The sequence below is a fragment of the Hyla sarda genome, chromosome 4 (genome assembly GCF_029499605.1).
Source record: "Hyla sarda isolate aHylSar1 chromosome 4, aHylSar1.hap1, whole genome shotgun sequence".
Classification (NCBI taxonomy): Eukaryota; Metazoa; Chordata; class Amphibia; order Anura; family Hylidae; genus Hyla; species Hyla sarda.
The window spans coordinates 223216706-223228768 of record NC_079192.1 but is presented as its reverse complement, the minus strand read 5'-3'; the positions used below and the strand labels follow the sequence as shown (position 1 = coordinate 223228768).

Below are 12063 nucleotides of genomic sequence, written 5' to 3'. Positions count from 1 at the left end.
GCGGTCATACTCATTGGTCACTATCAATGACACTGACCAATAAACACTTCCATCAGTGTAATGGGAAAGGGCTCATTCGCCAGTAATGTGAGCTTCCACTGTCCCACACACTGGGGGAGATTTATCAAAACCTGTCCTGAGGAAAAGTTGCTGAGTTGCACAGAGCCTCACTGAAAGCTGCACAGACTGAAAGCTGCACAAACTGAAAGCTGCACAGTGTCTCACTGAAAGCTGCACATGGCCTCATTGAAAGCTGCATAGAGCCTCACTAAAACATGCATAGAGCCTCACTGAAACATGCACAGAGAGGACGGAAGTGGTCCCCCAGCAGGCATGACATCACTGAAGCCTGCTGGGGGACCACTTCTGTCCTCTCTGTGCATGTGAATGCCCACTTTAACCTGCTGGGAGATTGAGCAAGAATAAAGGTAAGATACAGAGCTTTGTAAAGCTCTGAAATTTTTTTTAAGGGTGGGAGGAGTGTTAGGAGTAGTTAGGGAACATAGCCTGAGTTAGTTTAGAAAAGTTTATTTGGTGACAGGTACTTTTTAAGTGGAAGGATACAGCACTGACAGTTACACACACACAGTCGACAGCTATGCACAGTAGATTGATGCACTGTTGCCACAAGGTCTAGGGCGACTTAGAGCAGCCACAAGATGAGAGTCAGGTCAGTGAGTGAATGCAGGTGCAGGGCCAGGTCCGGATAAGTGGAGCAGCAGTAATGCTTGATATAGGTTTGTACATTGTACTCTGATTTTGACTGTAAGTGACCGAGGGCAGTTGGGATAAGTGGCATGCGTGGTTCAGAGGCAGCATGTCTTCAGAGTTGAAAGAGAGGATCATTTTTTCCTTACAATTTGCCCTGGCGGAAGACACTTGAGTTATCTAGAGACCCATATAATCTATAGTGGGAGGTGAGAATGACAGAAACATTGGAAGGAACTTTTAAAGGTTAGTGTAAAGTAGCTAGAACTTTCCGACCAGACTACAGTCAGTGTTCTGGCCTCCCTCCACCATCAGTGGATCAGTGAAGGTCCACCTGCTGGGATCACCACTTTTGTGCTCAGCTATGCTTATTAGTGCCATATGCTCAGAATGGACAAGCCAGGCAGAATGCATGTTTGACCACTGCTCCATTCGAATGTCCTTAAAGCGTACCTGTCAGATCCAACAAAATGTTTTTTTTAAATAAATCACTCAGTGCCTAATCCTGACCATGTATATCTAATTTTTATGTGTCTAGCACCTTTATTTTTTTGTTATTACACTTTTAGTTTAGTCTGAATTCCTCTCAAAGGGAGGGGGCGTGGCCTCACTGTGCAGGACTCCGCCTCCTCCCTCAGTATGCTGTCTGCTTACATCTCCCCTAGCATTGGCAAAACTACAACTGCCAGCTTGTCCTCACTGACAGTAGCGGGACACAAGCTGACAGTGGGAGGATTTTTCCTCCAGCTGTGAGCCCTGCACTCACAGCTGTCAATCAAGGAAGTGTGTCCATGACAAAGGTGATGACGCATGGACACAACAGGACTAGTATGTGTCCAAGCAGGCCGGGGTGCAGTTGTTTGACTGGCTTTTTCTGTATGAAAATTTTCTAATGAAAGCAATTGCAAAACCTATTGGTTTTGAATGCTTTACAATATATCAAAAGTTTTTGTATCTGACAGTGCCCATTTAAGTCTTCATTGTGTGGCTGATTTGGGTGCCCCATTCTAGATTTCGATGGGGATTCCAGCAGTTGGAACCCCACTAATCTAGCATTTATCACCGGATAATTTAACTGATTCAGGATTTAAAGGAGTTATCCAGGATTGAAAAATGGAGCTAATTTCTTTCAAAAAACGCTCCCCGTCTGTCTCCAGGTTGGGTGTGGTTCAGCAGCTCAGTTCCAATGAAGTGAATGGAGCCAAGTTGTAATACCCCACACAACCTAGGGACAGACATGGAGCTATTTTTGAAAGAAATTAGCTCTGTTTTTCTATTCCTGGAGAACCCCTTTAATGCTTTTTCACTATGTACAAGAAGCACCCCGAAAAATCACAAGCATAGTTAGGCTGGGTTCACACAGCCGAAAATGTGCGGAAATTCCACACACTTGACTAATCTGGCAGGCATTAGGACCGCTTGGAAATGCGCTGTCTCATTGGCGGCAATGCATTTCCTTGTGGACTCCTCAGAAAGAATAGACATGTCTATTCTTTCTGTGGACACCGGAATCAGAATTCCCTGGTGCAGAAATTCTTCAGTGACACCAGTGCAGCAGAATTCCATTGAAATCAATGGGACTTTGCTGCAGCAGAATGTGCAGAATATTCCATGCGGACATTGCACAAAAATCAGTCAAGTGAACGTACCCTTAGCCTTTATTTCCCTTTGTAGAAAGAGCAGCAGTGAATAAATGTATCTTGAGTGTAGAAGAGTTGTTATTCTACAAGTACATGACAAAAGGTAGGAAAATTTAAAGTACCTCTTTATATGATGACATAATTCTTTCAATGGCATCAGCCCCAGATGCTAGTAGATTCCTGGCTGTTGTAAAGGCTTCTGTACGTTCACTCACCATTTCATGTTTCTGCCCATCTTCTGAATCTAAAAAACAGATAAACCAACACTTGACACATGCATATAGACATGTTTCTCAAGGCTTTACTTTAAAGATGATGTTTAGGACATTGTCTATGGGTGAGTTTCATGATTATACACACAAATCTGGGTGTGCATTTGTTGGCTACATTCAGGGCCCCCAGAATATTGCAATTGGATCTGTGTATGCTTTACAGAAGATCATAAAGGTACCTGCAACCGTGCCCTCAGCAATAAAGCCCATGTCCTGCTAGTAAAGTGCTCTTATACATTGGCAGCCATACATCCCCAGAACAAAATTCTCAGTTACCAGCCACAGAGACCATGTTGTTAGCTATTTTAACCAAATTGTCCAGCACACTTTTCCCATTACTGAAAAGAACCCACATTCCCAGAGTGCCCTGATTGTTAACCACAGAGTCCCCAATGTCAGTATGCATGACAATTTATACCAGACAAAAACTTTTCATTACATCCTCTGATGCGGTTCAAGAGCAATGAATGAGTGCAGCTATATATTATAAAACCTTCACAGTTCAATCTAAAGTGTATTCTGGTGATTGTCTTTGATTTAAAATATGCTCCGGGAGGGCATAAGGCAAGAAAAAAAAAACTTCTCTAACCTCGCTCCAGCACCGCCACCAAAATCATCGAACTCCAGTTCCCGGTGTCTGGTGCTTTGGTGACATAATGTTACATGGCCGCAGAGATGTTCCCCCTCAGTCACTGATCTGATGACCTGGAAGTGCTGGACACGGGGAACCAAAGTTTTCTTTTTTTTTTCTCCTTACCCCCTCCCGAGCGTATTTTAAATAGAAGATGATCATCGGAGTACCCCTTTAAATGCTGCAGATGTTTCACAAGTTTTGGTGTAGACCTCTTCAGCTATGTATGTCAGCAATAAGACGTTCATTTTACTGTTAGCAATTTTTTGATTGTGCTCAGTGTTCCAGCCTGTATCTTAGGCTGGTTTCACATGAACATATCACATGCACATTTTTGGTTCTGTATTACAGCCACAAGCCCCACTCTAACCGCCTCTTTCATGACCCAAACTGACCAGGCCACGACCTGCGGCCTTAATACACAAAAACACACCCATAATATCTTAAACTGGCATCCATAGATATTTTACCACATTTCTGCTGCTTTAACCTGCTCACTATACCTGTACCTGTAAGGCTGCTCACTTTTCCCTTTTATGACAACAGGGATGCAAGGAACTATATACATTAGAAGTAATATGCTTGAGAAGGAGATTTCACTTGACACTTTGGTTAGTGTGCCATATATGTGCCAGGTCACACAGGGGCGGATCCAGAGTCTAATCTCGGGAGGGGCACTATCAGATTATCATGCGCTGGTCGACACGCCCCCTCCCATAGACTTGCATTGAGGGGGTGTGGTGTGACATCACAAGGGGAGTGGTTATGACGTCACAACCCCCACAGCCCACACCCAGGGTTCAGAACAAAATGTTCAGAACACTGGGGCAGTGGAGTACTCCTTTAAGTACGCAGTATAGGTCCCCCACACTAGGTAGGCAGCATAGTTCCCCCACACTAGGTAGGCAGCATAGTTCCCCCACATTAGGTTGGCAGTATAGTTATCCTCACATTAGGTTGGCAGTATAGTTCTCCCACATTAGGTTGGTAGCATAGTTCCCCCACATAAGGTTAGCAGCATAGATCCCCCCACATAAAGTTGTCAACATAGTTCTCCCACATTAGGTTGGCAGTATAGTTCCCCCACATTAGGTTCGCAGCATAGTTCCCACACATTAGATTGTAATTCCCCCACATTAGGTTGTAGTTCCCATTAGGTTGGCAGTATAGTTCCCCCCACATTAGGTTGGCAGTATAGTTTCCCCTCATTAGGTTGGCAGTATAGTTCCCCCACATTAGGTTGTAGTTCCCCCACATTAGGTTGTAGTTCCCCTACATTAGGTTTGCAGTATAGTTCCCCCACATTAGGTTGGCAGTATAGTTTTCCCCACATTAGTTTGGCAGTATAGTTTCCCCCACATTAGATTGGCAGCATAGTTCCCCCACATTAGGTTATAGTTCCCCCACATTAGGTTGCAGTTCCCCCACATTAGGTTGTATTTCCCCCACATTAAGTAGGTAGTATTTTCCCCCACATTAGGTTGGCAGCATAGTTTCCCCACATTAGGTTGCAGTTCCCCACATTAGATTGTAGTTTCCCCAAATTGGATTGTAGTTCCCCCACATTAGGTGGGTAGTATGTTCCTCCACATTAGGTTGTAGTTCCCCCCATTAGGTTGGCAGTATAGTTCCCCCCACATTAGGTTGTAGTTCCCCCACATTAGGTAGGCAGTATAGTTCCTCCACATTAGGTTGTAGTTCCCCCACATTAGGTAGGCAGTATAGTTCCTCCACATTAGGTTGTAGTTCCCCCACATTAGGTGGGCAGCATAGTTACCCCACATTAGGTTGTACTTCCCCTACAGTAGGTAGGCAGTATAGTTCCCCAACATCAGGTTGTGGTTCCCCCACAGAAGGTTGGCAGTATAGTTCCCCCACATTAGGTTGTAGTTCCCCCACATTTGGTAGGCAGTATAGTTCCCCTGCAGTAGGTTAGCAGTATAGTTCCCCCGCAGTAGGTTAGCAGTATAGTTCCCCACATTACGCTGTAATTCCCCCCACATTAGGCTGGCAGTATAGTTCCCCCCACATTAGGTTGGCAGTATAGTTCCCCCCACATTAGGTTGGCAGTATAGTTTCCCCCACATTAGGTTGGTAGTATAGTTTCCCCCACATTAGGTTGGCAGTATAGTTCCCCCACATTAAGTTGGCAATATAGTTCCCCCATGGCTGGAGGCTGTATGTCTGTGTACTGCTCCACTTCAGTGCTCCGACCCCCGCTCCTCTGGTCCGGGGTACTGCATGAAAGATTGCAGGGGTCCCCAGCGGCGGGACCCCCGCGATCAGGCACCTTATCCCCTATCCTTTGGATAGGGGATAAGATGCCCTGGGGCCAAAGTACCCCTTTAATGAACTGAGCCATGCAGCCAGCATCCTTCATGCACTTCACCACCACAAAGAGAAGAGAGGACGTGCTTTGTCTGAACAGCACAGTGAGCAAGTCTAGTTTATTTATGATGGCAAAATAAATACATTACTTAATTCTGTTGTGAGGAAACCCCTTTAAGATACATTCACACAAAGGATTTGATGCTGCAGACTTGATGGTGTGTAAATCAATGTAAATGAATGAACACAGCATCAAATCTGCAGCAAAGATGGTAGGCGTGAACGTACCCTTAAAGTTTTCTATATAATATATAAGCATCGATTTTTCAATCATCATATCAGTGGTTCTTACCTCCATCTGCAAACCCTGTTGCAGTGATGATGGGCACAGCCACCATAACAAGCCCACTTCCACTCCATACATACTTCATCAGGAACTGCTCTATCATAACATACCATAGACGTTTAGACAGAATAAGATTCATTTGATCTGCTAATGCCACATAACTCTTCTGTAGCTTGGTCATTTCTACCTAAAAAAAACAAAAAACATTCTCATTACAAGAAAAATATGTAGAATAATTGAAAAACATATTTTCAACTGCCTTTATAAAGAACATATATCTTCTGCTTTAAGATTTTTGTCAGCATGTCATATATAACAAAATTAAAGTTTTACAATTGGTTTCTGAGATGCTAGTTCAAAAAGAACGACAAAGACTTCTTGTTGTTAGTTAAGCAAAAATGGCTATTGCTGGTCAATAGAGTGTCTCAATATTTTTGTAAGTAAAAGACACATAATTTTAGCAATTTTCCAGGAGAGTCCCCAAAGCCCTGGTTTAAAAAAAATTGGTAGAATCATTGCCAGTTTTATGAAATTGATAAAGAGATTGTCTAACAATTAAACCCATTTTCAACTGTCTAATAAATTTACATTTGCCATACTAAAAGCCCATTTACATGGACCGATTATCAGCTGAATAAGCATTCTTAGGTAACCACATTCCAATAACTCTCCTGTGTTAGGCTGCGTTTCTACTTGGCAGTTTTAGTTTGGTTTTTTATTGCCACTGTACTTTTTGAGACAAACATTCTGTTTTGTGGGTCTCGTAACATGTGGCATCCTGCTTCCTAGCTTTTTTTCCCCCCTAGGTTCTTAACAAATGTATCAAGCCCTGGCATAGGCTATTATTAGAAAATGAAGTTCTTATGTATGTCTTCTACTTACCTGTTTATCATTAACTTTGGGCCATGTTTTATTATTATTGCAGAGCACAACTAAAATTGTCATGCTGCATACATTTCCCATGAATCCTCTGGCTATGCAAAGAGAGAGAGGGGTGGTTCAATTCACCGAAGGCTCCTTTCACACTATGAGCAATCATCCGTCACTAAACATTTGTTTTCTGTGTAAAAACGGATGTATAATAATGGATGAAATAACGGGTGCTAACGGCTGGTTAATGTCCATCAAAATAACTGGCATATTCATCCGTTAAGACCCGTTATAACATCCAACATACATACAACTCATGTACGGACGTTTTAACACCTCTGCCTACAGACTTCCACAGCCGGGACTATTACTTCTTCCATCATGGAACAGACTTCTTTCCATGATGGGAGTAGTAATTCCCAGCTGAGGGAGTCTGCCGGTGGCTGGGGAGGCTACATTAGTGTTTGTACTACTACCTCCATCATGGAACAGAGTCTGTTCCATGATGGGGGTTGTAGTACAGGGGCTGCGGGATTGATCGCACCGGGTCTCATGCAATCAGAAGTTATTAAGCAGGGAGCGGGCAGCATGGTCCGCAACGCTGCGATGTATCGTGTATTTTTACTTTCATTTTTAAATCCTCTGCGGGGAGCCGTGAATGGCCGGCACCAACAAGCCATTCAGGGCTCCCAGCGGGGTTTTTAAAATGAACACTCTGAGTGGCAGCGGGGGCCATATCCATATTAAAAGCTGTGGGGTGCAAGATATATAGCGCTGCAGGAAGGGGGGGGGGGAGACATATAGCCTATATATCTAGCCTCCCAGCGCAGCGCATTAATAAAGATATGACCCCGCCGGCACATTTATAAATATATACCCCCGCCGGCGCAATAATAAAGATATGACCCCCCCTGACGCATTCATAAATATATACCCCCCCGCTGGCGCATTAATAAAGATATGTCCCCCCCGCCGGCGCATGTATAAATATATACCCCCCGCCAGTGCATTTATAATATGCCCCCCGCAGCGCATTATAAAAGATATGACCCCCCCCGGCGTATTTATAAATATATACCCCCCGCCAGCGCATTAATAATGTGCCCCCCCGCAGCGCATTTGTCATATTGTGCCACCGCAGCGCTATATGTGAAAAGCATTCTATCAGCAGCGCATCAGGCCAGAAGGCGGCCGGCCCAATGATGCTGATACAATACTTTTCATACATACGCCAGGGGTAATCAACTGGCGGATCGCGGTCCAGATCCGGACCGTGGCCGCCAGTAATGCCCGCAAAACCGACCCCCCCCACCCCCGCCCTCCTTTGGCTGGTCCCATATCTATCTATCTATCTTACACATTCATACCGTACGGAAGCTGCAGCGGGACCTCCTTCTGTTGCTTAGCAGCCGGGGTAGGGACGCTGTCACTTTAAAACGTGGGCGCGTATGCACGGCCGACATCACGGACGTGTCCCTGCCCCCGGCTGCTAAGCAATAGAAGGAGGTCCCGCCGCCGCAGAGAGCTGAAGCTTCCGTACAGTATGAAGGTGTAAGGTACTGTAGTTTATTATGGCAGAGGGGAGGGGGGCACTGTAGCAGTGTGGAGGATGACGGGGGAAGGGGAGGATGGGGGGCTGTAGCAGTGTGGAGGATGGGGGGTATAGCAGTGTGGAGGATGACAGGGGAAGGGGAGGATGGGGGGCTGTAGCAGTGAGGAGGATGGGGGGGCTGTAGCAGTGTGGAGGATGGGGGGCTGTGGGAGGATGGGGGGCTGTAGCAGTGTAGAGGATGGGGGGCTGTAGCAGTGTGGAGGATGGGGGGCTGTAGCAGTGTGGAAGATGGGGGGGAGTGTGCGGCATCCTCCACACCGCTACAGCCCCCCATCCTCCCCCAGCCCCCCATCCTCCACACTCCTGCAGCCCCCCCATAAATAAATAAGCCCTACCCTGAAAATAAGCCCTAGTGTGTTTTTTGGGACTAAAATGAATAGAAACACGGTAATGCTGCGTTGGCATATTTATATAGAAGCGCTGGGTGGGGGGGGGGGGGGGGCAGACATATAGCGTTATCTGCCCCCCACAGCACTTCTATATACATATGCCACCGCAGCGCTATGTATGAAAAGTATGGTCTGATGCGCTGCTTATAGAATACTTTTTACATATAGCGCTGCGGTGGCAAAATATGACAAATGCGTGCGGGGGGCACATTATAAATGCACCGGCGGGGGGGAATATTTTTATACATGTGCCGGCGGGGGGTCATATCTTTATTAATGCGCTGCGGGGGGCATATTATAAATGCGCCGCGGGGGGGTATATATTTATAAATGCTCCAGCGGGGGTCATATCTTTATTAATCCTGCAGAACTATATACCTTGCCCCCACAGAGCTTTTAATATACATATGGCCTCTGCTGCCAATCACAATGTTCATTTTATAAACCCCGCTGGGAGCCCTAAATGGCTCCTCAGTGACGGCCATTCATCCGCGGGGGATTTAAAAATGAAAGTAAAAATACACGATACATCGCAGGGTTGCGGACCATGCCGCCCGCTCCCCTGTTTAATAACTTCTAATCGCATTGGGTCTCAGAAGTGAGACCCGGTGCAATCAATATCACAGACCCTATACTACAACCCCCATCATGGAACAGAGTCTGTTCCATGATGGGGTAGTAGTACAAACATTAATGTAGCCTCCTCAGCCACCGGCAGACTCTCGCAGACGGGGGAATTACTACTCCCATCATGGAAAGAAGTCTGTTCCATGATGGGAGTAGTAGTAGTCCCTCAGCACTGCAGGGGTCTGCTGATGTCACCTCTTCTGAGCATGCTCAGAAGTAATAACGGATATTATAAACCAGGTGCAAACGGATGACATAAAGGCTCATCCGTTTGCCATAGACTTAACGGCTGTTAATTTACCCGTTTCTTGTGACGGAAGAAAAATGAGTGCAGGTGCCGTTTTTTTCCCGTCACAAATAACGTCCATTATTCATAATGGGCTATAACGGGTCATAACGGATAATCCAAAAATCCCATAGACTTGAATGGGATTTTGTAACGGGCGTTTAACATCCGTTTTTAATGCTTTTCTAATGGATGTTTATAACAGATCTTTTAACGGAACAACTTTATAATGTGAACGGGGCCTAACATGACCAACCTGGCTAGATTCCAGCAACCAGAAGCCTAAACAGCTTAGCTTATAATCAAAAGCCTAAACAGCTCATAAGTTTGTGCCAGTTCACACTACATGCAGTTTTTATCCTTTTTCTTATTCAAAGTGTTTTCTTAAGAGAAATGCAGCCTTGAGGTGAAGGTGATTTAACCTATAATTACAATTGAGGTGTCTTCTGGAGATTTGAAGTCTTAAAGCTGTGTTTGCACAATTCATTTTTACTGCATTTTCACATATTTTAAGTGCATTTTTCCTACTTCTGCTGCAATTTTCCAAAATAGTGGCAACATGACACGTTTTATGGCTATTTGCACAATTTTTGCCACAATGTTGGGAAAATCACAGCAAAAACAGAAAAAACTGCAGAAAGAAATGCAATGTGTGAACACAAATTTATCAAAACCTGTCCAGAGGAAAAGTTGCTGAGTTGCCCATAGCAACCAATCAGATTGCTTCTTTCATTATTGGAAACACCTCTAAAAAATGAAAGAAGCGATCTGATTGGTTACTATGGGCAACTCAGCAACTTTTCCTCTGGACGGGTTTTGATAGATCTCTCCCTATATGCACAGTGGGGGAAATTTAGCAAAACCAGTGTAGAGGAAGAGAAGGGAAACAATTGCCTGTAGCAACCAATCAGATTTCTACAATTTTTCAGAGGCCTTTTTAAAAATTAAAAAAGCAGTCTGGTTAATTGCTGTGGGCAACTGCTCCCTCCTCTACAGGTTTTGATACATCTCCCCTAGTAACATTGGGAGATTCAGAATGGTGATCACATGATCAAATTATAGTAATAAAACTCATGGGTTCAGCTGCGCTAATATAAAACAAATGGTGCTGGAGGACTAGTGATAGTGTACATGATATGAGCAAAAAAGAAAGAAATGCCTCTTTAAGGCTATGTTCTCACTTTTTTTGTTTGTTGCAAAAACTCCAATAAAAACGCCCATTCTGCCGCATGGCGTTTTTTTTTTTTTTTTTTAATAAACCCTGCGGCGAGATGTTAGCTGCAAGTCAATAGTTAACTGCAAAATACCATATCCACTTGACGTTTTTGGGCTCCTTGGCAGTTTAAAAAAAAAAGAACTCTTGTTTTTTGGGAAAATCTTGGCGTTTCCCCCCCCCATAGAAGTCTATGGGAGTGAAAAAACTCCAAGGAAAACACCATGTGGGTTTTAACTTTGGCGTTTTTGCCGGTGATTTTTATTCTTTTTTGGACTTTAGCGATCCAAAAAAGTGATGGAGATACCTTTTTTGTTAAAATTTCATAGGGTACCATTTAAAAAAATAATAAAAAAGATACAGTAGTGATGGAAAAAATTGTATTTAATAAAATGTTTCTTTTTTATAACAAAATCTTAATTATTTTTTAAACAGGGATCAATTTATGTGGGTGGGTATGGCACTAAAAATGCAGCCGACAATAATCAAAATGTAGCGTGTGTGTGTTTTTCACTTTTTTTTTTTTTTTTACATTTTTTAGGTAGTACTACTACTCCCAGCATGGAACACACTGTTCCATGATGGGAGTAGCAGTACCTGTACTAATTGACAGATCAACCCGGGTCTGTTGCGATCCTCCTGTATAATGTATAGATGCAGCCGGCCGCTCTTCTATGGTCCCCTGCACTGCTGTATACATAAACCTGTTCATATTTCCTGCAGAGAGCTGTGATTGGATAGATGGTTCCAGCCAATCACAGCTCTCTGTGGGAAATATGAATATGTGTATATATACATCAGTGCAGGGGACCAGAGAAGAGCGTCCGGCCGCATCTGTACATTATACAGTAGGGATGTAAGAAAAAAATCGATTCGCGCGATTATCGCGATTTTTCACTTGCCGATACTGAAACGATTAAAAACATTTTTGAATCAATTATTTTATTGATGGGGGCCGCTAATGCATCACCGCCGCTAATATCCAGCATGCGGTGCTCTGCAGTATGTATGGAGCGGGCTCCCGACTCGTGCCCGCTCCATACTCTGCAGCCCCAGGCTGTTCTCAGTAACCGGGGGCCGCCGCTAATAGCCAGCATGCGGCAATCGCCGCGGCTGGCTATTAACCCTTCAGATCGCCGCT

The 12063-nt window shown here is 44.4% G+C and overlaps 1 protein-coding gene across 3 annotated transcripts in view; it reads right to left on the bottom strand.

Moving 5' to 3' along the window:
• ABCD2 (ATP binding cassette subfamily D member 2) overlaps positions 1-12063 on the bottom strand; it is a 128605-nt gene that overhangs the window by 48723 nt on the left and 67819 nt on the right. For 2 of the 3 annotated variants that reach the window (XM_056573655.1, XM_056573653.1), the window contains exons 2-3: positions 5932-6112; positions 2471-2592 (exon numbers count right to left, since the gene is read on the bottom strand). In XM_056573655.1, the coding sequence (XP_056429630.1) occupies positions 2471-2592; positions 5932-6106 (297 nt within the window). In that variant the 5' untranslated portion in view covers positions 6107-6112. Of the gene's footprint in view, positions 1-2470; positions 2593-5931; positions 6113-6807; positions 7019-12063 lie in introns of those variants that run through there. The other variant, XM_056573654.1, reaches the window with a different exon arrangement.